This window comes from Falco cherrug, chromosome Z (genome assembly GCF_023634085.1).
Source record: "Falco cherrug isolate bFalChe1 chromosome Z, bFalChe1.pri, whole genome shotgun sequence".
NCBI lineage: Eukaryota > Metazoa > Chordata > Aves > Falconiformes > Falconidae > Falco > Falco cherrug.
Genome location: NC_073720.1, coordinates 67,792,983 through 67,820,693, shown reverse-complemented (window position 1 = coordinate 67,820,693; position 27,711 = coordinate 67,792,983). Strand labels below are relative to the sequence as shown.

The window sequence follows — 27,711 nt, the reverse complement described above, 5'->3', positions numbered from 1 at the left end:
TTGCTGCCTTCAAGATCCCTTCCTTATGGGGTGCTCTGAAAGATACAGACTCAAATGGTGTAACTCTAAATAATGAGTATATACATTTCTTTCTCTTTCTCTCTTTCTCTCATTTTTTTATGATTTATTTTATTTATTTATTTATTTATTATTTTTAGAGAATTGAGGCCTGTGAAGTTTCTCAGGTACAGGTGGCTTCAGGTCGCCTGGGAAGTGTCTCTGCTGTGCCTTGCAGAAAATGGCCTATATTCTGGCTTATTCTGATTGCCTTGTTCTGGACAGAACAGGCACAATAGCAAGGAGGGGAGAGTTTCATAAAGCCCCTTTGTGTATCTCACTCTGAAGTCTGGTATCAGTAGATGAAATGAAGACCAAGCAAGAAGATTTTGAAGAAACATTTAATAATTTATGATGTACTTGGCACTTGCACAGCACCTTTCATCCCTGGTTCTTAAAAGACTTCAGAGAAGTCAATAAGTGATACAAACATAATAATGTCTTATTATAATAAGGCCATTTTGCATGTCCATAAACAGGAAGAAAATGCATTCCTAGCAAGATGAATTGTTTTATCTATAAACAAAAAAGGGATTCTGTAAGAAAAAATGGTACATAAAAGCAGAAATCTTTGCTTCCATCTCTTCCTGGTAAACTTTTTGAGCAAATTCATAGCTTTAGGCACAAGAATTATTTCATACTTTACCAAAAATAACTTCTTGATTGGCATTCATTATCCAATGGTGCTTGTAAGGCTTCCTACAGATGGTGGATGCTTGCCCTCCTCCTTGGTAGCCTGCCAGCAGAAAGTAGTGATGTGAAACCTCTGTCTCTGCGATTAGGGTTATCTGCAAATATTTTCTTTTATATGTTACCAATAAATAAGATATTGTCTGTAAAGTCTTTCTCCCCCAAATGCAAAACAGGTAATGGACAGACATGAAAATCAGAGAGCCACTGTAAACTCATTGTCCCCTGGAGTCTTCGTTTATTTTAAAGATTGCATTAGTTCTCTATGTCATCTGAAGTATGTATGGGCAAGTATTTCAGGTTTTGAACCCACAATTTCCAACAGGTTTTTCAACTTTACAGACAGGAGTTTAGGCTTTAATAAGATGTAAAGCAATGCAAAGGAAGGAAGGCTGAGGCTCAGTGCATGTTACCACCCTGCATCATGCACTGCCCAGAGCAACTGGTCTCATTCACTTGGTGCTGCTGTATCCTATAAAAATGTCCTTTGACTGATGGCAAGTTCAACAGCAGTTCATCAAGTGTCAATGTGGTGAATGTAGCTATGGAGGTGATTTCAGAAAAGGTCTAAAAATTTCCAAATGGCCTTCAGTGAGATTTTGAGACTGTTTTACTGTAATCCTTTACCCTAAGTGGAGGGTAATAAGAACACCTGACTGTGGCTTGTGCATACTTCTACCACACACAGAATTAAATGAAAATGCAGAAGTTAAATGGAAGTATTCAGAATGACAATTCCTTAATGCACAAAGGTCTTCGAGTGAGAATGCTACATGCAGTACTTGCCATTAAAAACACTGTTATTCGTCAGTGCTTACCACACAGTGGCATCTGAGATGTTATTCTGATAAGCTATTCTAAACAGACGGATTAACTGTGGTCTCTTCAAAAATGCAAGGTTTTTAATTGCAGTAATATTACCTGCATTAATGGACATGGTAGGATGTGGGTGAATATTTACTTGTACATAAGGCTGCCCAACATTTTCCACTGCAAGAGGCTGTTTGCTACTGTTCGTAGTATCACCAGGATTTGTCCAGCAGGAACGCAGCGGCCTCAGCTAGGTGGGTGCTTCAAAGCAATGCTGCCACGTACCAAAAGCAATAGTTTGTGCAGCCATGATGAGGTGGCTTCTCTGTGCCCCATCTGAACACCTCTAATTCCTTCTCACTTTGAAGTTTCAGACATGCTTTGCAATAGTGCAAGCTTTTGAAAAGTAGTGAGGGATTAGGGTGGTGTTAGCCCAGTGAAAATCCTTTTCACTCTGAAACACACACTTTAGGAGGTATGTAAATATATGGCCTGAGGAAGTTTGTTAGCATCTGACAACAAATCTTCTTGATGATCTCATATGCAGACAGAAAAGCTAACTGTATTTTACCATGTAGCTTTGCATTTCACTTTGCTTTCCTGGAAGTTTTCCTCTCTCTTCCTTTATGTATTATTTGGATCATTTTTTGCTTCAGTTACAGAAGCCCTCTTTTATTTTTCTATTAAACATAGGGTATTAAAAAAATATGTATAAATATACAAATTCCTGATGGGAGGGATCCAGGCTCTTCTCAGTGGTATGCAGGGACAGGACAAGTGGCAATGGGCACACACTGAAATACAGGAACCCTTTTATTGCTGTGGAGGTGATCTAATGCTGGAACAGATTGCCAAGACAAGCTGTGGTGTCTCCATCTGTGGAGATACTTGAAACCCAAGTGGACATGCTCCTGGGCAGCCTCCTCTATCTGACACTGCTTGAGCAGGGGGATTGGATGAGATTGGCCTCTGGAGATGCCTGCCAGCCTCAGTTGTTCTATGAACCTGTGAATACATCTGGATTCTGTAACATGCACAAATATACATTAAAAAATGATGACTTCATGATATGGTCCAGGGACCTGGGCTTATCTCTACCAGCTCACACTGCTGCCTAGCAGAGCTTGCCCAGCCTGTATGGTGGTGTTACAACCCTCCAGTGCTTCCTCTCTGGCACAGCCAGGGTCACAGTGGGGACCAAAAACATCCTGAGATGAGAGGAAGGAGGAAAAGGATGTGGTCCAGCTCCAAGTTGCTGGGACTGAAGATCTTCCAGGCCTCCTTGGCAGACCTGCCAGTCAGGGATAGCAGGGATAGCAGGAGTCCACTGCCCCAGCACTGAGGCACAAAGCTCACCACCACACGGAGCAGCAAGGAGAGAAGGAAAAGAAAGGCACTGCTATGTGCATCATGCCAGTCATGCAGACAGCCGGCTGGCACTTCATCTGCAGGACCTTCCCAGCCCTCTCTAGCTGGGAACACAGAACAGCCCTGGGAAAGGGACAGCAGCTGAAATCGCTGTGCATGGTAGGTAGCCCTTTCATTCTGGCACTAACTTCCACTTAAAGTAAAAATAAACCCATACAAAACCTCCATAAATAAACAAAGAGAAAGGCTAAGTGAAGACCATCCAAGCTATTTGACAGCAGCAGTACAGCTGATGACTGATTAGAGAGGTAACTCACCAAAGCCCAATTATAATCCAGTGTTTAATTGCTCCTGGCCAGCACCAGCCCCCTGGGCAGGAGGCAGCTGGCTGCCTGCAGTCCTCATTCTCCGGAGAAGGGGAAAAAACTTTGCTGGCTTTGTGGGATTTTTGTCTTTGGCACAATTTGGAAACAAATCACTCATCATTTTTATTGCTGTAAATGTTACACTGTTTTTTCTTTTTCGTTTACGTGAGGCAACCTTTAATTAGCTGCACGAGTAAGACCACACCATCTCTGTTAAATTACTTAAATTCTAGCCTCATAAGGTTATTTCTTTTGTGGGAAGCAAGCAGTTTGATCAGCCCCATCTACTCCTACCGTCCTCATAGAAAAGGCTGCTGCTGCGCCCTGTTCCCCAACACTGCTTCCTTCTGTGGCTGTGACTTATACACTTCCTTTCTGTGGGAGAGGTGAGGTCTCTGAGACCCCCCGGGCACCCTGCTGTGCCTTGCCCCAGCAACAATGCTGCTCCTTGGGGAGGGAACCCCCTCCATGCACCTGCCACCCTCAGGCTGCAGCGCTGGGGCAGGTCCCTGCTGCCCCACACACAAGCAGCCCTTTGCTTTCCTGGTAAAGCCATGTGGAGCCAAAAAAGTTGCAAAGGGCTACTTTCTGCCAGATTTTCTAGAGCTAACAAACCTCAGTTTTGAAGGGATCAGGAGAGGAGGGGGAAAGAATTGTTGATCATCAGCTCTTGAAAAATAGCCTTCATAAATTACCCCTGCTACAAGCAAGTTGCTATACCAAGAAAGGAATAAAAGCAGTTTATTGTTGTATGCTATCAAGTTGAGTATTGTTTTTAATGTACATGAAAGACATGTAATATAAATGCAATATATTATATATGTGATTTATGTAGATAAATGTATATGTATATTATAATATAAATTATGTGTATGTGTATATATATTGGTAAAGTTCAAGTTTCATGGTCAAACTGCTGTTGGATGGTTTCTGACAGCAGAAATCCCATGATGCTGGAGGCATCTCCTTTACCTGCCCATCCCTTGGCAGCTGGCTGTGCTGTGAGCATCCAGGCAGTGCCAAGGGCAAGGCAGGAGCCACGGGGCACATGGGGGCTGGTGTGAGCTGGTGGTTTGGCTGGTGCCCAGCCCATCACCCACAGATGGAAACACACCTCCCCTGGCAAGGCAATGAGGTGCTCTGCAGATACCCCCCCTTGGAGTGACCCACAGCTCTTGCCCCCCAGGGCAGAATGCTGTTTTTCTTCCCTGCTTTCATAACAGCAACTTGCCTTTTTGATTTTATTTCACACTGTGGGAAGAGACATTTTTGTTCCTGGCTCCTTTGGCTTGAAACAGGAATACGCATGTGCCTGCCCTATTTGGAAATTCTTGACAAAAGAGAATACTTTTCCTTTCAGGCCCCCTTTTCCCCCCCCTTTGTTTCTGCCACCTGAATCTGCAGGCTCTGGAGCTGTGCCTTTCCTCAAACTTGCCGGTTAAACTGGGCAATTCAGAGGAGCACATATATAACAGCTATCTAGGACCTTGTGACTGTCCCTTGTCCCTGCTGGTGGTTTGCAGGCAGCCTGGGACAAAATGGCTTCAGTTCTTACTTTTCCTTCACATAAAATGGGTCAGCCAGCCTGTTCTCTGGCATCAGAGTAGTGCCAGTTGGGCAGGTAGCAAGATGAGAGGGAAAGGAGAGAGCAAAAGAGGATTTAAAAAGGAACAGCCTGACTCAAACCCTTTTTGAAATAGATGAACATTCCCTGCATTCTCCAAATAGTGTTGAAAGCACCTGTGGATGCCCACAGCCTTCCAGGACGGAAGGGAGTAAAAGCCACTTTTGTGCAACCACCGCAGAGGACTGTGAGCATCCTTGCCAGTGGCTGATCCTTGCACCCACAGCCATCCCCCTCCCTACAGCACTGAAGCCACAGGAGCAGCGGTGGTTCTCAGGCCTTCCCTGTCTCATGGGCTGAAGGTCCCACAGACGTGCCAAATCCTGTGGGTCATGACTGCAGTATTGGCAATGCGTAGAACTCAGGAAAGGCATTGCACTAGAGCACTGCCTGAGTGATCGGTGTTAATGGGGCAGCTTTTCATTTCCACTTTTAAAGCAATGAAGAAAGGCCACACACATCTTTATCTAGATTGGGAGGAGTTTATCCTTTTGCTTATATGATATAGTCACAGAATCCAAATATGATATATTGTTTTTTATTGCTTTTAGGCCAACTCTAATTATGAGTCAAGTCCTTCCCTGCATTGTAACACCCAGTAGCTTGATCTTCAGGTACACTTGTTTTTCTTACTTTCATTGACAAATTAAGATGAACAAAAAACCTACCAAGGTGCATTTATTCTACAAAATGACATGTTCATTTAAAAGCAAATATTCTGGAGACTACTTAGGTTTCTGCCAGTTAGCCTAATGCACTTCATATTCTGTGTTCCAGCATCACAAGAAGATCTTGTATCATCTGTGATAATGGGTGAGACTAGCTTCTGGATAGTCTAAATAAACTGTATGGTGAGCTGGTTACACAGGGAGACAGAACCAAAGCCCCAGCATCTCAGGCTGACTAACTCATGACTTCTCCATCTCAGAAAGTCCCTGCCTGAAAAGCAGGTTTCCCTGCATTGACTAATATTTAGTATGACTTACTCATATCAGTAAATGTGTTTGCCTGTATAGGGTTTTTAATCTCTAAATGCAGATGTACTGCAGTTAGGAGATACTTAAACACACAAGTTACACTAAAGGAGAGCTGATTGGATGTAGATGTGAATTATTTAAATCTTCAGTAACTGCAAATCCAGAATAAACAGTTTAGGACAGTAGGGAAGTGAGATGCATTTCTACTCAGAAAGTGTTTATATAACCATAGCACATCTCTGTGGGCTCGATTACCTGCTGATCTTAAAGATGACATCTCATTTAAATGCTTTTTAGTCTTATTAGTATAACAGAGCCAGTACAGCAGAGGGTGCAAAAACAGTGTTACAGGGTGCAATAGCCTAGCTGGTGTTTCTGACATGCCCCTGAGGAGAGATGGTGAGTACTGCACATCGTAACTGGTATGTCCACACAGAGTTAGTGGGAGATGAGCAAGGACAGTAGAAGGAAATCCTGAGTCTGCAATTTACCTTCATTGGCACAGTACTGCTTTACGCCCATTCAGCTCTGTTGGGTAACTCCATGAGATTTCCTGGCTTGAAGGGTGGTTGTTCTCATGGAGGGAGCAATGCATATGGGTGTCTCCTCTGGGTTGGTTTGGAAGAAGATCGTTCTTAATGTGGTTAGCATGCTTTCTTCAGGAGCTGCCCTGCTCAGAAAAGTGGTGGTTTGGGCCCAGTTTTAACATGGAAGCTCACTGGGTGAAATCATGCTTAAAGTTAAGTGTTTCCCTGGGTCAGCAGCTGTGTTGCCAGAGAAATGCGCTCCAGCTCTTCCAGGATACACATCTGGATCCAAGGGCTGCTCTCTCCCTTACCCACTGATCACCCTGCTAAATTCAGCCGTTCCCCAAAGTTCACATCTCTGCACTGACAGTAAACACCAGCCCTTAATCCACCTGCTGCTTGGGCCATGCTGTGCTTGTAAAGGTGAGCTAACACCTCAGGACTTTCTTCTGTGATTTCCCCTCTGCTCCCCACCTGTCTGTCAGTTACCTGCAGCACAGAAATACTCCAGGAACCTTCCCCAGAAGCAGATCTGGACACATCACCATGCATGCTCCAGCTTGCCACTGTCGCAGGCTCTGCTTGAGGCACGAAGGACCATCCACGGCAACAAGGTGGTAACATCTAGCAGTTGGGATGGGAAGGCAGCACAAGGGATCGGTACATGAGGTGTGTGCTTCTGAGACACAGCCCAGTTGACTTGGGGAGGTTCACTGGCTGAGGCTGCCTGGGACAGCCAGTGCTGCTCTGTCACCTATGAATGATGCTCTGCTTAAACTAAATGCTATTATTTCTGAAATACTGGATAGCCCTATTTCCAAAACAGGTGAAGGGAGTCCTAAAACCCAGTTCCTATCCCCAGCCCTGTTCAAATCTTTTATCCAGTGGTAGTCTATTGCAAAGCAACTTCTTGTATCTTGCAAGAAATTAGGTGTGCCCTCACTGCTAGCTATGCTGAGGCTTGGGCCCTGTTGCTCTGGCTTTGTGGCCTTGTGTGTACTGTCACAGTACTTCTGCAGTTGGGCCAGCATGCTTTTTCAACTGGATATAGTGCTGGGCAGACCTGCATGGGTCTGGGTGCCCAGGTCACAGCTAGAGGATGAAGGATGTGTGAGCAGCACTGCACAGGGGTCATGTATTGTCTGCCTAAGGACTTCACCATATCGAGGTCCTGAGAACAGTCGGGGCTGGGGGAAAGGGTTTTATGCACCAGTATTTCTGCAGCCTTTTAACATGCATAGGAAGTGCACCTAATGCTATGTCACTATTATCTGTGAGAGCAGTACAATTAATGAAAGAGGCACACAGCTGGGTAAATTCAGACATGGCTATCTCTTGTTTGGATGAACAGCTGAGCTGTTCCAGTTAGAAAGTTTGTGTTTCTGGGGTCACACTGCTTGCACATAGGGAGGGGCAAAGTCCTTCTCTCAGGTGGGCAGATTGTTAGGCTTTAAGTAAAAGGAAGATCTGGACATGTTTCTGGTCTTTCTGTAACACGTGTCCAGATCTCTGATTAGCATTGCGGGCTATTGGTTTCTGCTTTACTCCCATCAATTTATGTTGTGTAGTGTAGGCTCCATACAGACAAGAAAATGCACTGGATCAGGCACAAGAACTGTCTGAAACCTGAAATTTAGCTCACAATTTTCAGTCATTGTTTTTTCCTTATTCTGAAACCATGGTGCTATAGATGAAAGGACTTGGTTTCAATCAAATTTTTTTTCTGCTTACAGAAGACATTTGATTATCAAAGAGAGAAATGTCCTTCAGGTTGTGGGTTGCTGTGGTGCGGGGTTGTTCTGTTCTTGTGGTACTGTCGAAAGGTAAAACTGGCCAGCAATACCATACACCACAGTTAAAAAAAAAAAAAAAAAAAAAAAAGGGTCAGGAGAAGCACATGCTAGCATACACAAGTCCTTGAACTTCCGCAAAGAGATATTACATTACATTTTGCAGTGTTTCCAAGGAAACCATTTTAGTGTAAAAGGAACTCTTTGTCTCCTCTTTGCAAAACTGTTTCAACCACCATATCTCATAAAAGGTTGCTTCACAGGCAATTTATGCAGCATTAAAAAAAGCTCAGTCTGCAGTTTGCTGCACCATCACAGGCAATACCTCCATCAGCAGCCTGAATACTTAACAGTGTATTTGTTGAGAATTGGCAAGATTATATCATAATTTTTAAAAGTCAGAGAAATAAAGGTCTTGTTTCCTTTATTTTTTTCCCTTTTTAAATTTTTTTTCTTTCTCTTTTTTCTTCCTCTCTTTTCTTTTCCAACATGGAGTCAATTTAAAAAAGACAAGGGCAGAAAGTGTTTTTGGAAGCACTTATCAGCTCCTTTTTAGTAGCATGTTGGCTGAGGCAAAGGTGCATTTTGGTTTTTTTCCCTTTGACCACAGAAGAGGCTGAAACAGGATTTCCGCAAGCATGGCTCTTACACCCTGGTGCTAGCTGTCACATGGCTGTGCCCACACGCTGGTGCCACCTGCCAGGCCAGATACAAAGGACTCATCAGCCTTGCATCATCTGTGCCCTTCACTCCCGTGGGCTGAGCCCTCCATCTGTGCAAGGTGCTTCCCCAAACCAGGGCAGTTTCTCAAGGGTGGCAGCTCTGCCCCACCTGGGTGGCAACCTGGCCCGGCAGCCTCACTGCCCTGGGGGGTACAGCCACCCCAGTCCTGGCTGCACGTGGCGGGTAAGTCCTCCATGGGGCTGAATACTAGGGCAGAGCTTGCAGGTCAGAGAAAGATCTGGGCTTCCAGCAAGCTCCTTGCCAGTTACCTTACGTTATTTATCATCTTCCTTTAAATCCAGCACTAGACATCTGCTGTTTCATCTTAAGGAGGATGAATGTGAGGGCATGCAGTGCCTGTACTGCTGCTGGCAGGTTGGCCTGTGCTTCCCCTGCACTTTGCTTAAAGAGCTGACCTAATGAGTTTTGTTCCCTTCTGTAGTCCCTGTCATTTATAGTTGTTATAATTTCCTGTCATAGCTACTTTTTTCCTCCCCTTCTTGTGATATTGCAGGGTTCAGTTATATGACTGTTGTGCTCTGACTGCAGCCTGCTAGATTCATCTTCGTCTTAATATATTATTTATGATGCTATTATTCCTTGCAGCGGACTGCCAGCCACACTCTGCATACAGTTGCTGGTCTTCCAAATGCATCATGGCCAGCAAAGGAAAACACTAATCTAATTGAATTAACAGTGGTGCTGTTAGCCTTAATAGAGTTTGTCATGAAACACTAAGCAGATGTGACAATGATCTTGGTTAGTCATATTTTTGTCCCTACTCCCAGACATGGCAACTGTTAGCCAGATCAGTGGGGAGGATAATTCTCCCTTGCTGATCAGTAATTGTGCTTACCTAGACATGTGGCAATTGCTTTGGACTGACGGTTGAAGTAAACTAAGGACTTGAATAGCAGAAAGTTTTATATTCTGATAATAAACTTGGCTAATTAAAACAAGATGCAGATGGCACTGCCACCTAGCAATTTTCACCTCACTTACTCTGACTCCAATTATAGCCTTTCCCTACTGACTTACACTGTTTAAATTACAAAGTCAGGGGAGAGATGACTATTTACCTGTTTCTATTCATACAAAGAAGTCTAACACATCATCGTTCTCCTACACAAGGCATGTGATGATGGTCTTAGTACTTACTCTGACAAGACAAGTATCTCCACTCTTTAAAAAAAGAGGGAAAAAGGTAAAAAAAGACTACTTAGAGACTCATTAGCAGACACACGCATCAGCAGGAAGCATATGAATATTACACACACAATGTGTTTCTCTAACACTTGTTGGTTGGAGCAGGTGCCATACTTCTGGGAAATTAACTTTAATTGGATAAATAGAAAACTGGCCTTAACTAAGGCAGTCCAACCCACTTTCTTAGCCTATTATTTTCTTTAGGCACTCTGAGACACTTGACATTGATCCCTTGGGTGACTTTTGCTTCTTCCCAAAGTAAAACATGTTTACAAGGAGAGGTTAGACAACTGGCCACCAAGAATGGGCTAGGCTTGCTTGATCCTGCCTCATTGCAGTGGGGTAGACAAGACTACCATTTGAGGTCCTCCACGTTGCTTTATACAAGCTCTATAAGCAAACTTTAAGGAGCAAGAATCCATGTCCAGCCCTGCGAGAGAGCACGGAGTAGTCCTGTTAACTCTGTGACACAAGAATGATCTGGAATTCCATCCCAGAAATTACTCTGGCTGTCAGCTCGACCACTGTGTTGTTTCCAGTTCTGGCACTTTATTCTGGCATGCCCTTTCATGCCGAATCAGCCCTGTGTATTGCCTTCCTGCTGGCAGTAAGGTGCAGTGAACTGCCCATGCTTTTCCTGATTGCCTACATTTCTTTCATGCGAGGAGCTTTCAGGTGCAAAATATTCTTTGCTGTAGGAGCTACAATGGGGCAGGATTTGCAGTTACCTTTGGAACTACACTCCTGTGTAATTTGTAAAGGTATGCTTATTGGAGGGAGAGGGGAGGAACAAGGTGGTGGACCAGGCTGTATTTATGGAGACCTGGTTTTTTGAGTCATTTGGCTGGGTTCCATGTTGTGTAAAAATATGTATGCAAATTATTGCTGATTGGAAAGCAACCTCCATGCCTCCTCGATGACATGCTAAATGAGGTCAACATGAGTACAATTAATATGATGAATAAGGTGACACTAACTTGACTGAAGTGCTCAAAGCACCCCTGCTTTCTCCTGGTATCTTCTTTGCCCTGTTCACCCCAGGGAGTTTCTGCAGAGTGGCAGAAGCAGTCCCTGCAGGGGACAGATCTCATGATTCAAATAGACAGTGGATAGCTCAGAGGTCTCCTCTGTCAAAAGCCACCATACTGGAGGCCAAGGGCATCGCCTCTTTTGAGGAGGGAACTGTGGGTGCTCAGTGGAGGGACCTTTGCTTGGTGGGGTGCTGATGTGGGTGCCTGCACTGTGCTTGTCTGGCCAGGGAGTCTGATGCACACTGTGTCCTTCACTCCTCTCCTGGTCGTATCTGCACAGCAGCATGGTAGGACAAGTCTGTTAAGAGACAATGTGCGTGCCAGTGCAGAGGTGCACGTTCGGGGAGGTGGTGTGAGGGAAAATTGCTTTAAGGAGCTTGGTTCACACCTTCCCTTGGGCAGCAGTGTGTGGCCACACAAGCAGAGCAGCTGCAGACCCCATATGGCTCATGGGTCTGGGCATCCTCCTTACCGCCCTTCCTCCTTCATGCCCGTACTTAAATGGACCGTCCTTTCACTGGCAGCAGAAGGAGCTCTGCAAAGGAGGCAGCCAGTGCTGCTACCAGAGGCATTCTCGCACCCTGTCCTCCAGGCAGCAGCCTACAGTTGTTCATAGAAGAATACTAATATTAATGTTAACATAGAGGTGTATTAATCTTTGAATAGCTTCCCTAAATGCTGCTTATATGAAGCATTTCAAACAAAGCTGGAAAAGGTCCAGCTGCAGGACAGGTCTTTAAGCACCTGCAGAACTTTCGCTTTCCCATTTGCTGCAACTCTAGGAGCACGCAAGTCAAGTGTAGCAGTGTGGAACACTGTGTAACCATGCAGCACCCCCGGTCCCTAGACTGGGGGACCCTTAGCATCACTCAGGAGACCCTGCCAGGAAGCTCGCACCCGATAACAAACCAGAGACATGTATGTGGGCAAGGCACTGAAAAATGATGTTTGCAATGCTCTGCTCTTGCAGATGTGCTGCTGCTATGCCAAGGCCACCACCTTCGGAGCCCTGCTGTCCTTCAGGGTGGAGACGGGGAGATGCAGCTGTAGAGAGGCCTGATGCTTTCCACCAAGGAAAGTGTGCCAAGGCTTTGTGACCTTTTTTAAAAAATCCATCATGTCTCACTCCTGGAGGAAAGCTAATACTTCACCACTTTAAGCAGAGCCTGAGTCAGGGCCATCCATGTTGTGAGATGGGGAAGCAGCACATATTGGTAAGGCTCTAGATTCAGAACAGGGTGCCCTGGCATGGCAGGAAAGCCTGAGTATGACCTGAGCAAGGGTAAATTACTGGACACCTCGTTTCTACAGGGTCATAGGGAACTCCTGTCACAAAACGAAATCACTAAGCCCAGTAACGAACATAACCAAGTGTTTACCTGTACTGTAATGGCTGTGTGTAGGTGATCCCCATCTACACAAAATCAATGTGGAGAATGCAGGTGTTTTTTAATGACTCCCCTGACTAGGAAGATCACATACTCTTCTGTTTTTTATCTGTTTACTACCATTTCCTTGCAGAATTAGTCTCAGGCAACATCCTCTAAATCAGGCCTATGAAACACAATAGATTTATGCCTGCTAAAAGAAAACACAGGCTCCTCTGTTATTAATATGTAAAGCCTGGAGATGAAGTCACATCTGTATGATGATCTATTTTGGTGGACCACGCATGCTTAAATCCCAGCCTTGATCTTTTAAACTATCAAGTCTGCCATAAATATTTGATGATGAACAAGCTCATAAAAAGAAAATGCAGAATATGAATAGAGGGAGAACAAATGTGTGATTCAATTTTTAATTGCCATCACCTTACTCTAAAGTCAAGTTCATCTTCTGTAAGAGACAGAAAGTAACAAATGTATTTCTCACCATAACCTGATCTAAATGATCAGCATCACATTTGTTTGTATTTTTTTTATGGAGAAGGATAAATCATCACAGGAACACAAGGACCAGGACACAAGAAATAAAGTAGAACAGTCTGGTTTATTACCATATGTAATCAAGAGCTTTTATTTCCCCTTTTCTCCTCCTTCTTTCTTTCTTATTCTTTCTTGCCTTTTTTTTTAATTTTTTTTTTCAACATACATTAAGTTGTGAATCAGATGTTAGGGGGATGTGGAAATGAAGGGAAACTGGTGACATCACAATACTTTACAACTTTACAACAAATGAGAGTCTGAATTTGTTGCATCTACCAGTGTATAGCAAGGGTGGAAAGCAAAGGCACACATAGGTTCATGAACCCCTCGAAACAGAGGGTGGAAGGGAACCAGGGGTGGGAAAGGACAAAAAACAGAAGACCCACCAAGTACAAAATGCATGTTTCAAAGTCAGCCCAGTAACTGATGCGGTGTACATCAAGAAGGCAGACTGCTGCAGGAGCTGTTGCCATAATGACTCATCTCTACATTTTGGGAGAATGCTTTGTGGGGTAATATCAAGGGGACCTGCACATTTAGCGCTCCAGGGGTTTGGAGCTTCGTAAAAGGGTTGTGAGTTGGTTGTTTTAAAAAAAGATGACCTTGCTACCTACTGTTTTCAAAGGGTTTTCTGTTTGTTTTTATTAAAACAACAACATTGCTTTGGATACAGATCTATCTACTCCAGTCTGCATAGTTCACTATGGGTGAACAAAACTGTTTCATAAAGAAGCCATGATGAAGTGAAAGAACATGCAAGCACCCTTGTTACACACTTTGGTCTAGACCATCCAGACTTTATATATACCATCTATAAGCTAATGGACTTAAAATCTGTCTTTTCAATCATTCAGAAACAAAACCAAAACCCTGAAAAACAAATGGAAGTATAAAATTTTAAAAAACAAATTGAAACAGAAACAACCACCTTACTCAAACATACTGTTCAGTAGATATATATATATATATATATATAAAAAGCTTAGAAGCGATCCCCATCATTTTTCTACAGTATGTTGACACAGTTATTGTAACAGATTAAAAACACATCTAAGTTTTTGCATAAACTGAAAGACTGGAAAGGAACTTACACACCTGCGCGCACACACACACACACACGCACACACCTGTGCGCGCACACACTCCCACGCTAGCTACATGCACAGTCACACAAAAGAAACAAAGGAAAAAAAATTACATTTTTCCCCAAAGAAGTATATGCAGCATCCTTCTGGAGCAGCAGGTAGCTACAGCAGGAGCCCGCCTGCCTGTCCTAGCTCCATGTGCCCTGCATGCTGCAGGACGTGTGACTGGGCTATCTGCAGGTCTTGGCCCCTCTCGCCAGTACTCATCCCCAGCCGGGGTACACACTAGTCCCGTGGACAAGGGTGTTGGTCACTTCGCTGCTGCCCAGTGAGAACAATCGCCATACTGATGTGTGGTAAAGGAGGAGCAGGAGGAGGGGAAAGGCAGAACCCCTAGCATGGTGCCTTGGGAGCATTGCTGCTTGTAGGTGGTTTTGAGAGAGGACTTGGCACAGCTATAAAGTCAAATTGAAGTGGAGGGTATGACGCTAGCCTAATTTCTTGAGGGACATGGGGTTATGACAATAACCACCACTTTCTTCTTTCAATGTCTTTACTTCAGTTCTTGAAGGGGCTTGGAGGAGGAAGGATCAATAAATATTTGCATTACTCAAAGGGGAAAAAGAAAAAGGTTTTACATACTACAGCTCACAAGTATACACAACTGAGGGTGTAAGGCACAAATTTACATGTGGAAGAAAACAGGCTATTCACAGATATATTCCCACGAAAAACCCGTGTGATAAGACCATAATTTATGCATGGTAACAGCCGGCATATTAACTAGCTCACACTGTTTGAGGATTTTGTTTGCCGTCTCACATGCAAGGTGAAATGAGATGGCACATCACAAGCTGGTGCCTTCACAGAAAGTATTAGCTACTGACAAAGCCATGTTGATAGCAATGGTGCACAAATGTGCGGCTTTTTAGAGTTTCTCTTGCAGTTGCTTTAGAAGTTATGAACTTGTGGTATTTGTTGCTGTCTTAGGTCATAGGCCCAGCAGCTAATTAGCTGAGAGACTTAAATAGATATCCCCTTTTTTTTCAGCTAATCAGGCAGTCCAGGCACAAAGTTCAGAATTCCAGCTCCAACTTACCTAACTCAGTGAATTTATTGGAAAAATAAAAGAGTTTTAATTACTCCAGTTAATGAGTTTCACGTTAAATATGTATAACTTTCAAGGTACTTCTCTGAAGAGCTGCTCACAGGATGATATGCAGAAGTCATTTCTTTAGGAAAAACGAAAGCTGAACAATAAATAAGAGGAGTTACTTGCGTTAGCAGTCACATGTTATTTATTAAAAGAGAAGGGTAGCAGAAATCTATGACATAGTTTGCCCAACATGGCATTTAACTGCTGTAACCAAATGGCTGTAACACTGATGGGCATCATTTCACAGTACTTGCACATAGTAAACTTCTGCCATTGTTAAGTCAGAGTTAGCTTTATCAGTGGATTCTTTTTTCCTTCTTTTTTTTTTTTCTTTTTTAAATTTGTTCATTTTTGTAGTTATTTGTTTTGCTTTTCAGAGCACTCTTTCCCAGTTCAGGAATGCGTTGTGCATTTGGGGGTGGGGGGTGAAATGTCATAGTCATTTTTCACCTGTGTGCTTTTGGCTCAATGTTTGTGATCGAGGGTTAGTCTTTTGAGCAAAGAACTGGTGGGTTGTAGGGGCGAGTCCTGCAATTGCAAACCTTCAACCATGGGTCATATGGCTCGGGTTTAAAAAAAATATTCCACTTTTCCCAGAAAGCAGAAATCCAACACATTTTCAGCTTGCAACAACCATCTTCTCAGAGGAGCAAGTGATAACAGTTGTAGAACACTGGATTTCAAGCGCAACCTCTGCTTAATTGCCGTCCTCCACCCCCCTACCCCCACCCCCCAATTATGTACATGCATCATTGGGCTTCATGGATGCAGAGAGTGGAGCAAAGGAAGGTTTGGGAGGTACATCAGGCTTTAGCGAGGGCGTACGTTTCAACCCTGACCTCGTCAGTGAGTTGTAGGTGGTGAGACTCGGCTGCCGAGATACAGTCACAGCCTGCGCCTGAGCAGCATGGACTTGTATGGAGTCCACTCGCTGCGGGGCCGGTGGTGGGTTGTCACCCCGGCTGAAGCTCTGATTGCGGGAAAGGTGGGAAGAGTTAGAGGAGTTAGTGTTGTTTCTTTTGAGGGTCGACGTCTGGTGACTTCTTGTGAGAGAGTTTGTAGGGTAGCTTCTCTTGTAGTCCACGTTGTAAGCAGAAGAATGCATCTCCAGCCGCTTGCTCAGGCCACTCTGTGACAGCGAGGCGCTCGGGGGCCCAAGGGAAGCTTCCCGCTGGGGTACTTTTGGTGGCATGCTGTCAAGACTTTCCACCAGGTTAACTCCGTGGCTGGGGCTTTTGCTACTGAGATGGTCTTTGATAGTTTTGTACTCAAGGGTGGCATTCTGGTCCTCCACAGACATCTGAGCCCCATCGCTCATTTTTGGCTGGTCGACATATTCGTGCTGGTAGCCTTGCTGGGCTATGGGCAGGACCACAACACTGGGAATGTGGCTAGGAGAAGCCCTAAGCGGTAGGTCGGTTGGGATTACAGGCGAGGCCATCGGGGGTATATCCTTTGTGCAGGCATTGATAAGGTTCTGGTTTCTCTCCCATTCCCTGCTGCCACGGCTGGGCTTTCTCTTCTGTTGCAGGGTTGGGGTGGACTCAGGGGTTGGCAGAGCGGCCAGGTCCAGATGGTGCTGGTCAGCTTTGATTAGCATCTTGGCAGTGCTGCCTGGGGTAGCCAGCTTGCCGTTATGCATCAGAGGCGTGAGGATAGCTTCAGGCTTTGGCTCCTTGGACTGAGCATCCCCAAAGAGGCCACTGAGCTTGGTAACGCTGCTCATGGAACCACGTCGGGAGTGGGTCAGCTCCTTCTCCTTCCTCTGCGCAACAGCCACGTCTCTGCGGCGATGGTCACAGATGCAATACACTATGATTCCCGAAAAGACAGCCCCCATGACAAAAGCAAGAATAACAGCAATGGCCAACAGGGTGACCGGCACCAGCTGATCATGACCTTTCAGGTAACTTTCACGGATCACTCCTGCAATAAACAGCATACAGTGGTTAAACAAACTAAGGATGGGGAAAAACAACTAATCATTGACTACTTTGTTCAAAGGCACACCCTTTGAGGTAGACTTGTGTTTTGCAAGGTGATTTTTGATCAGCTTGCCCAAATTTGGAGACCTGCAAGCTGCATTTTGCACATGCAGCCTTGGGCTTTCAGTATAGCTTTCAGATCTGGAGTTGAAGGCTACAAAGTTCAGGAGGGGAGAAGGAATTTACTTGTAGGGCAAGTGCAACTGGTTTGAAATCTTGGCCCTGGGCAACTCACGCTGACTTCAGCATGTCAGAGCTATTATTTCTCCTCCTCTGACATACTGCTCATTCCTCCCCTCCCTCCATCCGATCTCTCCTCAGCTAATACCATCTTATTTTTACTATGGTAAACATTCTCATTGAAAAACTTTTAAAAGGAGACAGAAGCTCTGCAAATACCAGAGAAGTGCATCCCACATTGTTTAAGGCTTTTCTTTCTGCCCTTCATTCTTGTCAGGCTGGGGCTGCTCCTTGTTAAGCACTAAGAACAAAACCAGAACTGAAAAAACCCAAACTTTGTCATGTGTTTTAAAAGTCAGTGTCACACGCTTAAGCTTCAGGAGGATGCTTAAATAACTATGAAAAATAGAGCACAGTGCTGAAATCTGTTGAGCTTGGTAGATGACTGTCCTTGTTATTTTAATTTCAAAAGCTCTCTCTTGTTCTGAACACATTAATAGGTTGACCTTTGTGCTGAAGCCTGTGCCTTCTCATTTGAAAGCCCTGATTCTGAGGGCCTTATCCTGTAGTCCTGTGCTGCGGTGAGAGATCATTATCAAATCTTACTTGGCCCTCCATGTGCCTACTCTCAGAGAAAGCATCTTTGGCAGAGTGTACCTCCTCTATCTGAAGTCCCTAATATAGCATTAATCAATACCCTGAATTTCTGAAGAAAATAGTTTTTTTTTCTGACATAGCTGGGAACCAAGGCAGCAGCACAAATGAAACACAAGCACAGAGCCTCGAGTCTGCTTTTTTTTTGCATTTTTTATTTTGTTCGTAGTGCTTAACAAGGAGCAGCCACAGCCTGACAAGGACCTGAAGGAACATCTCTCCCCACCTCTTTGTCCAGAGAGTGTCCAAGTGCCAGGGCCAGGGCACTAAAAGCCCCACATGCTCTAAGGAAATGTAATCCTTGTCCTTATTACAGGAGAGACAGCAAGACAGAAAAAGTACCTCCAAGGTTCTCCTGAGACTCCGTGAATATACAAAACTTTCATGTTGTAAATCAACTCCTAGAGTAATGTTTTTTTCATGTGTTCGGTAGAGAAGGTATTGGTGACACAGAATCAGAACCAAATGCAAAATATCCTCAGTAAAGTATTTTAAAAGAGCATTGGAAAGTTGCTACTATCTCACAGAAACCTTTGATAAGTATTCTAGGTACATACAGTATTGCTTCTATAGCATATATTTTTCTGTCCCCATTTAATTGCAACTTCTAGGTGGACAACGGCTATTTGCTTACAAGATATGAACATCATATTTAAAAGTTCTTTAAAACGTAAGTCCCTGAGACCGATGTCACAACTGGTTCCCACAGAAATTATTGTGCTGTGACAAATAGAGGATTATGACTTGATAAGGAGAATAAATAGCAAGAGCTCATGATCACTTAGGAAAGTAAGATCCAGCATTCATATAAATATCTTAATTGTAAAAAAAGTTAGGAGAAGTAAAGTAGATCTTGGAAAACAATATACGATTAGAAACAATCTTCAAATTGTTTCTCAGTGAATCCTCTTCTAAAGCCCAGCAGCTTTTTAAGATGCATTTTTTTCTATTCTTTGTCATCACCACTTAACAAGCAGCAGTAGAACCTAGCTCTGTAATTCAAATCCACATACAAAATTGCTGTATGTAGACCAGAAGCACAGTCCAGTGGCTACAGCACAGTCAGCAGTAACTATGTATCACTACAAAGTTGCTGGTTTTCTGTGGACCTTCACCTGATGATATTACATGCTAGACTCTGCAGCATTTTGAGCCCAAATTTACTTACACAAACTGTCTCCAGTCATTAACTGGAGAATCAGAAATACAGAGTCTTAAATGGGTGGGAAGTATAGCCAGAGAAGCGTTCAGTCTTATCCAGAAATGCGTTGCTGGGTGGGAAGTTAAGAAAAGCTTAAACTTCAAAAGCCTAATTTCATGGTCACGATCCATGCACAAGCTTTGCAGAGGTATGCTCCTTTAAGCACTTAAGTCCAATTTTTTTGCATGAAAAAGACTAGAAATCCCTGCTCAGTGCCCACCTAAGGGTGTAAGCACCTACAGTCAAAGCCAGCATGGGTTCATGAAGGGAAAGTCATGCTTTACTAACAATATCCTTTTATATGTAGACTAGGGGACAAGAGGCTGGAATGCAGTCCTGCAGAAACAGGTTTGGTGGTTTTGATTGATTACGGTAAGCTCAAGACGAGTCAGCAATGGGCCCTGGTGGCCAGAAGGGCCAACCATATAAAAGTATTAGAATGTGTCCAAGGGCGGGCAACAAAGATGGTGAAAAGACTACAGGGCATGACTGATGAGGAGCAGCTGAAGGTGCTTGGTTTGTTCAGCTTTGAGAAGAGGAGATCTCACTGCCATCTAAAACTTCCTCATGATGAGGAGTGGAGAGGGAAGTGTTGACCTCTCTCTCAGGTGTCTGGTGATCAGACACGAGGGAATGCCTGACACTTCCTACTGGCCAAGTGAGGTTGTTCATTGCCCTCAGCCTCCTGCTTTAGGCTAAATCCTACTCTGTGAAGATAGCCTTAAGCACAAACCAGCATCACTGCATACAAAAGCAAGATGAAATCTTCACTTTTACATTACCAACAGATATTGAATCACTACAACTCACGTTACAAAATTACCACACAGTTCAGACTGAGTGACCATGTGTGTTCAAGAAAGAGGTAGCTGAAATGATGTCACTCATGCTGCAGGTGTTTTATCAGCAGAAATTTATGAGGGCCTTAAAACAGCCTGATTCCAGCTAGTTACTCTTGAGTTCAAACCTCCCTGAGGTTTATTATGTTTTCTCTACTAGATTTAAAGGATATTTAAATTAGTGGCTTTGCTCTAGGCAGGTGGATCTACTCTGGACACAATGCCAGGTTAATGACATAATTTATTTTTTATCATGGATCACATACATGTGTCTTTAGTTACGCAGGCAATCCCAATAATTTTAATTAACTTAAATGAGATAAACTGGGAAGGATTTGTCCCTGCATTAATGTTTATGGAATAGATACAATTAAGTAATGAAAAAGTATTAGGAGTGTTCAGCATCCTACTGTCATGACCACAGAGACAGAAGATCTGATACAAAATAGGCTGATAATTGCAGTCACCGTCAATCAACATCTCAAGTCCCTAGCATCAGTACTAACTGCCTTCACAGACTGGGATGAATAAGTGAGTATGCGATCCTAACTATGTCCCCAAAACAAGCCAGTTTGAAAGCAAACAGGATAGTGTTCGTGCCACTTTACAAACTGCATTGTGTTCCTGCAGTTCTTGAAGAACAACACATTCCCCAAGGCTCGGTTCAGCATCACCCATTAGCACTTATTATTCAAAGAATTAAAATAGATGGAGAAAATAACCAGAAAAATGTAGGGCCTGTATTTTTGAAAGTCAAGTAAAGCACTGGGACTCCCAGCTTTGAGGAAATAACTGCTGTTGAAAAGTCTTATAGCTATGTATTATCTGACAGTATTCTAAGACATTATGTACTGGAAAACTGTCTGGGCTGGCTGCATAAAATGCTATGGAACCAGACTGTAAAATATGTTTGATATTAAATATCACTATAGAAAAGAACAGGTATTCTAAATAAAATACTTTCACTTTTAAAATACTATGTCTAGTACTTTCCTGTTTGCAGTATATTCTTGCCAAATATGAAAATACATTGCTTATTTCATGTGGTTGAACTGCTCATCCATACTCTTGATTGTTTTCTGCAATACATGGAGACCTATCACCATGACTAATGACCAGCTATTCTTTGGAAAGCAATATTGCTGACATAGTTACCTGTATCAACGTTACACTTGGGAGGGGTCCGGTGGTAAAAATACTAGTGAAATTGAAAAAAACTTCAGAGACATAGATGAGGTTAAATATCTGCACCTTCAAGGATCAGACCGTACACGCTTCTAATGCCAGAGACATGCTGACACTTATCTGTCTCCCTTAACTCTTCCAGTTAAGTCAGACTGTCCATTGTAAATCACAAAGAGGCTTAAGAATTTAATGTCTTCCCATGTGTGATGTACTGTCGTTTCCGGCTACTAAACCAGCCAGGCTAGTCACCTGATATCCTCCACTTTTCATGGCCATTCTGATTCCTGTAGACAACCTGATCCTTCCTCCTCCACTAACTTTCTGTAATTTCATCCCATGTCCTTTTGTCTGCACCTCCTAACATCACCATTCATTTTCTCAGTCAGTATGCTCTGTACAGTAGTAGTCTGGAACATGAAAAATCACCTTTTCTTACTCATCTAATGAGAGAGAAGACGTGGTATGGTATTGTATTATTCTACTATATAATTAATTCTTTCTTCCAGCAGAGCTTGCAGGTAAGGTACACAGTATTGGTTGGCTGGGTGGTTAAGAAGACATTAAGAAAAATGTTTTCAAACCTTCAAAATGTTTCAATTCTGAAATAAGCTAGTGCTTAGATAAATCACATGAGTAGAGTATTGATCCTGCTTGTTCACTAAAGGTAGGGGGGGGGAAAGCAATGAGCCATTACATTTTATGTCAATAATACATATAATCTTTCTGAAGTTCTGGAGAATGTGAGAAGCAGACTTGTTGAATGTCTTTGGGTGAAAATAAGAGAGAAAAGAAAATGAGGTGTTACAAGGATCTACTGTATCTACTGGATACTAGATCATCATAAGCAGGAAGGTGGTAAGGCTCATTCTTTTCACCAATTTACAAAAGTATTTTGTTAAGGGTTAGGACTGACTACCTCTATACCTGCTAAAAAACAAGTTTAAAAGCAAGATGTGCACAGTGCTGAAAGTATTATTTTAGGAAAAAGCTGATGAACTTATTCTGGGCATGTTCTGCTCCTTCTAATTCTAATAGGAAAGAACTTCCAAGGGCAGAAATGTAATTAGGATGAAATATTTACAAAGGAATAGATTTCATCATTCCAAAGAATACATGGCATGAGCATAACTGAGTAAGAATAACAAGTATCAGTACAACAAACTTCAGTAAAGGAGGACAGATAAGCAAAGACATGGAGACTGAAGCATTTACTCCTTTTCCTGCTTTACTTTTCAGCAAAAATCCCCACTCTGATCTGTGATCAGAAATTTAACAAATCCAAGGCATGTGTCAACCGTGACAGAAGGAAGAGCTAGAAATATTTAGGTAATGTAGATGCTTTCAAATTCTCTAAAGGAATTCATCCCTGACTGCTAAAGGAGCTAGCCAAAGCTATTTCTAGTCACTGTGGAGTATCTTGGAGAACACTGGAGGAAGTATGAGCCCCAAGAGCTCTAGAAAAGGACAAGCATATCACCTGCCTTTAAGATGAGCCAAAGGGAGGACCTAACAAAAGACGGACCTGCCAGCACAATTTGCAGAATGGGAATGACACTAAAACAAGTGATGAAACAATCAATTTCACAGGCATTCAAAGGATGATGAAGTAACTTTAAAAAAAAAAAGGCCAAAGCAAGTTTCCCAAGAATAAACTACATTAAATCTGACAAACTTCCTTTCTTGACAGGATAAATGGCTTACTTTTTATTGGGAAACATTAAGCATGATACCCTTTGACTTCTGTAAAATCTTTTGACTAACCTTCTCAGAAACAAATGAAAGTGAGCTAAAACCTGCTGAAAAGCTGCAGCTGAAAAGTACTGATCAAAGGTCTACTGGGGAAGAGATCTGAAGAAAGGAGTCTGTCTCAGGAGAACAGCAATGAACAGACATCTGCAGAAAGGAGACCTCAGCTCCAGAGGCCCAGTAAAAGCTGTGTCCTTTTAGCATGTACAGGATAAAAAGAAACGTCCCATGATGAAGCCTAAATTCCTTTGTCTCACCTGTGATCAGGGACAGGGATGGCATAACATCAAGAAAAGCCTCACCATTACATTCCTCTAAGTCTAGGTTCTGGCATACAGTTCCAGTGAGCACAAACTCAAATTCTACCTTATAACCCTCCCAACTGCTTGATGAATGAAACCAAACAGCAAATGACTTCCCAGTTTGAATAGCTTAATGTGAGGCTGGTTTAGTGATACAACAGTCCAGGTGCTCCCTTCTTTCATAACCAAGCCCAATTCAGTGAAAATAATTCATGAGGCAGACAGCAATACCTGGTCCCCTAACTACAAGTTCCCATGTGCAAATAACCTAGTTAGCTGTCACCAAAAATAACACCTTTCAGCCTGAGCACTACAGTTAGCTGTGGCGTGGAGGCAAAGACAACTCTGTCCCAGGAATGAATTATGGCTGCGAGAGGCGTACACTGGACAACAAGATGACCACATGCCACGTGCACCAAAGATGCTCTGTGATCACCTCTGCAGGGAGCTGTCACTTTCCAAAGCTGCCTGCAACAGATGGTAAACTAATAACCCAAAATGGTGGCACACAAAAAAACTGAAACACAGAAGCGTGAAATGAAGAATGATGTTTTGGCAGGTAAGTGCAGTAATAACTATCAGGGAATAAGGTAATATTTAAGTCTAGACCACACATTAACAGCAGTCAGGGAGTGAGTGTCACTGGTGTCTTAAACTTCACTTTCTAGCTGAATGGGAATGAGCCCACTTCTATCTCCAGTATCTACAAAATCACTTGAGACTTTCCACAGAACAAGTCATTGTTCCAGAAAGGCACAATGATTTCTTTGCTGTTGTTATTTAAGGGGAAAATCTTGCAGTTAATTTCATTCTTCAGTGCGAGCTTCTCTGTCAGACGTACATCTCCTCCTGCTTAGACTTGCAAGAAGTGCTGGTATAGACTCATTATGAATGGAAGTTTTTATGGGCTTTTGAATATCTTTTAAAAATACCACTGAAAAAGTTTTCAACGTGTCTTCAAGTGTTAGAACTCTGTTTACAGGCAGTCTCATGCTGCTAAAATACTATTTCAGCCTGGAAAATCCCTGCAGGTATTAACAAGCTTTCTTCCTCCTTTATAGCCAGCAGTAGTAGGAACAAACAAAAAAAATCAGACTAATTTAGACTGGACACCCAGATTTAAAGTGACAGCAAACTGAGGAGCGACCAGAGTCTACCATGCATTTCTGAGATTGTCTCTCTAATTTTTCTTGAAAGAATCATTTCAAGGTTTGACATAACCAACCACTTTATAATCCCGATGATGTGATGTTTGCCCTTTTATTGGAGGGGCTTTGATGAAAAAAGTAAGCTTTCTCCTTCATCTTCCTTCTGTCCACAAGGACCTGTGCTGCTGACTCAGTGCAATTCTACCCAGTATCTGTTTTTCTCCGTGTCACCAGCTAGAAAAAAAAGAGCTCAAACATTCATAGTTAAAGCTGCTGGCAAATGCTTTTTTGCCCTCCCTTCGCAGTACAGCTGGATTGTTGATTTGAATGACTGTGCTGAGGAGAGCAATCCATCTCTCCCCAGATTCCACCCCATGGTTCTCAAAGCCAGTTGCCCAAGCTAGCAGTCTGAGATATCCAGCCAACAAAAAGCAGATGCATGTGCTTGGAGAGAAGAATGAATCTGGTAAAGAAAAAAACTTCACTTACAAGAGGCCTGAGGATCACTGGAGGTATGAGGAGAAATCGTACTTAAAAATTAGGAAAAGAAAATCAATACATAATGTGCCTGAGGTAACATGTAACAAAGCCTTGAAGAGGATCTAAACAATCAGATCAGCCATAGTAGCCTGTGTCAGGGCGGGGGCTGGCCCTTAATCAGACCTATTTCAGAAGCAATCCCTCCAGGATAGGTTTATCTATTGATCTCTAAGGGTGGTTTTATTTCTCCTTTCAGCTGGTCAAAATGATATCACTTCTTTCCACTTCTGATGAATGACTGTCAACATGACTACAGAAAAAAGATCATTGTAACTTACTAAAAGAGCGGAGATCAACAGGTGGCTTTGCTCTCAATGCGAATACAGAAAACTTTCATTCTTGTGTTTTTTTAAGTTAGAAAAGTAAGAAAGGTGAGAGAAATGACTCCACCATGTCCACGAGATAACCCATGAGTGTTGTAGTAATATTTTCATAGTGGATTTCAGTTATCTGGTTTTAGTTTGATTATGAGCCTGCAATCAAGTTCTTCTGCATACCACAGTGGCCATACAAAACCTACACCATGGCCACACTCAGGAATTTTGAGAAATTAGAAAAAAGCAGCTCTTTTTTTTGAAAGGGATCATTACAGATGGAAATTACAAGATCTGAACTAGCAAATTCATGCTTAGACAACTCCCACCCCCACTAAAACAAAGGGGAGACAGATCTGAAAAAGACTGGAATAGCAAGCTCTTAGAGCTTTTTTAATTGTATTGCTTCTAAGCTGTATCTCTGTAAATAAACCAGTTTATTAAGTTTGCAGGCATGGGAGAAGGTTTGAGATACACAGCCTCCTGATCTATAATATAATGATGAAAATCATTACAGTCCTGAAGCCAGCCCAATTTTATTTGTCCCAGAGGCTAGGCTCAAGGCCAGCTCTTGCACTAGAAAGCACTCGATAACCTTTCTTCCACTGGCAGGTGGTATGCAGTTGCTAATCATTTAGAACTTTCCTGATTTAAGTACTTTCATTTACCTCTCAAGCTTTCCTAGTAAGCAATAATTTTAGATGCCTCTGTGTGTTGGGGAATAAGCAAAAATAGAAGGTCCTTCAAAAAAGTAAAACAGGCATTCACAGTAGTTAAAATGAGACGTAGAAAGTCCAAATGTCAAGGAAAATTAATTCTTTTGTAGCTTGTCACGGCAGAAGAAAACTTTCTGCTGCTTTGCATCTTAAAACACAAGTTTCCTTTAAAGTCTGCTGCATTTCCTCTACTGACGTAAAAAAAGCTCAGTGCACATTCTGGGACCTTTCTACTATGCCTGGGATGAGCTTAAACATATCCAGCTGCTCTTTATTAGTTTACTTCAGGGGATCTTTCACAGCTGGGTTAAACCAGATTTACATATGTTTGGCTGAATATGCATGAATTCAGGGCTCCAGAGAAGTTGTTGTAGCCTGCAAAGTGATTCTCTCATCTTCACAGTTCCCATTGCCTGCATGGAGCTCCTCTGATGGCACAGAACAAATGCTGGGTGTTTCTTTGTTTCTTTTTTTTTTCTTTTTTTTCTTTTTTTTTTTCTTCCCCTGCTGTGGGCATTATGTATTCTGGGCAGCCCAGTGCCTTTCTGGAAGCAGTTTTTATGAACAGTGTCAAGGAAAGAGAAGCTGTCACTGAGAAATTCTGTGGCTTTTCCTCTGCTTTTTTACAGCCTGTTTTGAACTATGGCCTTTGCGCACAACAGGGAAAACCGAAGTTTGCTGAGTATCAACATAAGCAGATCTGCTTAGCCGGCTGAAGCTCAAAGCAGCCTTATGGAAGAACTGGGGTTAAATTTCAAACACTGCATATGACCTAAAAGAAAAAATTGTTTCTTCATCAGCTCTGATCTTTAAAGACACAAAAATGGAAATGCTAGTTTTGAGCTACTAGTGCAACTGACCACATCACAGCTGAACTAACAAAGGAGCCATCTGTTAAATATCCATGACATTTAAATAGTACGACTGTACCCTATATATCCTATTCCTTGAGATCCCTGGAAATGATTATTTAACTGTTGAACAACTATGTGACCAAGCCAAGGATGTTTACTTGTGCACAAAGAATGTATTTCTTAGTGATAGTGTTTCTGCACACAGCTGGGTTGCTGGTGCACATTAGGAACATGGCTGGAGCCCATGTTAGGTCTGCTCTTACATAGAGGAAGGCTAAAAACTCTTCTTTAATTAAAACACCAGCACCATATATTCTGTGACAGAAAGCAAACACAGTGGATTAACTCTTCATTTCTACACTCATGAACACTGCAGGTGTAGTCAAAAGACCTGGATTTAAGAATTAAAACATGCCCCCAGTGATCAGTAAAGACAAGACTGCTTTTTCTAGAAATATTTGCAGGGCTGGTGCTGTAGGCAACAAACAGCTTATACACATCTCATGTTAGGTTTATCATTTCCCTCTGTATTGCAGTCCCATACCATCAACTGCCTTTGAATACATTAAGTGACTGAGGAATTGCAATGAGTTTGAAACACTGGCCATAACAGTCAGCAAGACTAATTTTACTGCCGGTTCTTTTTCTGTACCTCATTACTCTTCCAGTATAAATACCAGAAGCCGCCTTTCCACTCAGCTACATTCATTTGA

The 27,711-nt window shown here is 42.8% G+C and overlaps 1 protein-coding gene across 7 annotated transcripts in view; it reads right to left on the bottom strand.

Annotated features, from left to right (window-relative positions):
- Positions 1 to 473: 473 nt before the first annotated feature.
- The window catches only part of SEMA6A (semaphorin 6A), a 126,482-nt gene continuing 99,244 nt past the window's right edge, over positions 474 to 27,711 (bottom strand). For 6 of the 7 annotated variants that reach the window (XM_005432947.3, XM_014283613.3, XM_055699134.1 and 3 more), the window contains one exon: positions 13,139 to 17,260. In XM_005432947.3, coding sequence (XP_005433004.1) covers positions 16,071 to 17,260 — 1,190 coding nt within the window. In that variant the 3' untranslated portion in view covers positions 13,139 to 16,070. Of the gene's footprint in view, positions 794 to 13,138; positions 17,261 to 27,711 lie in introns of those variants that run through there. The other variant, XM_055699135.1, reaches the window with a different exon arrangement.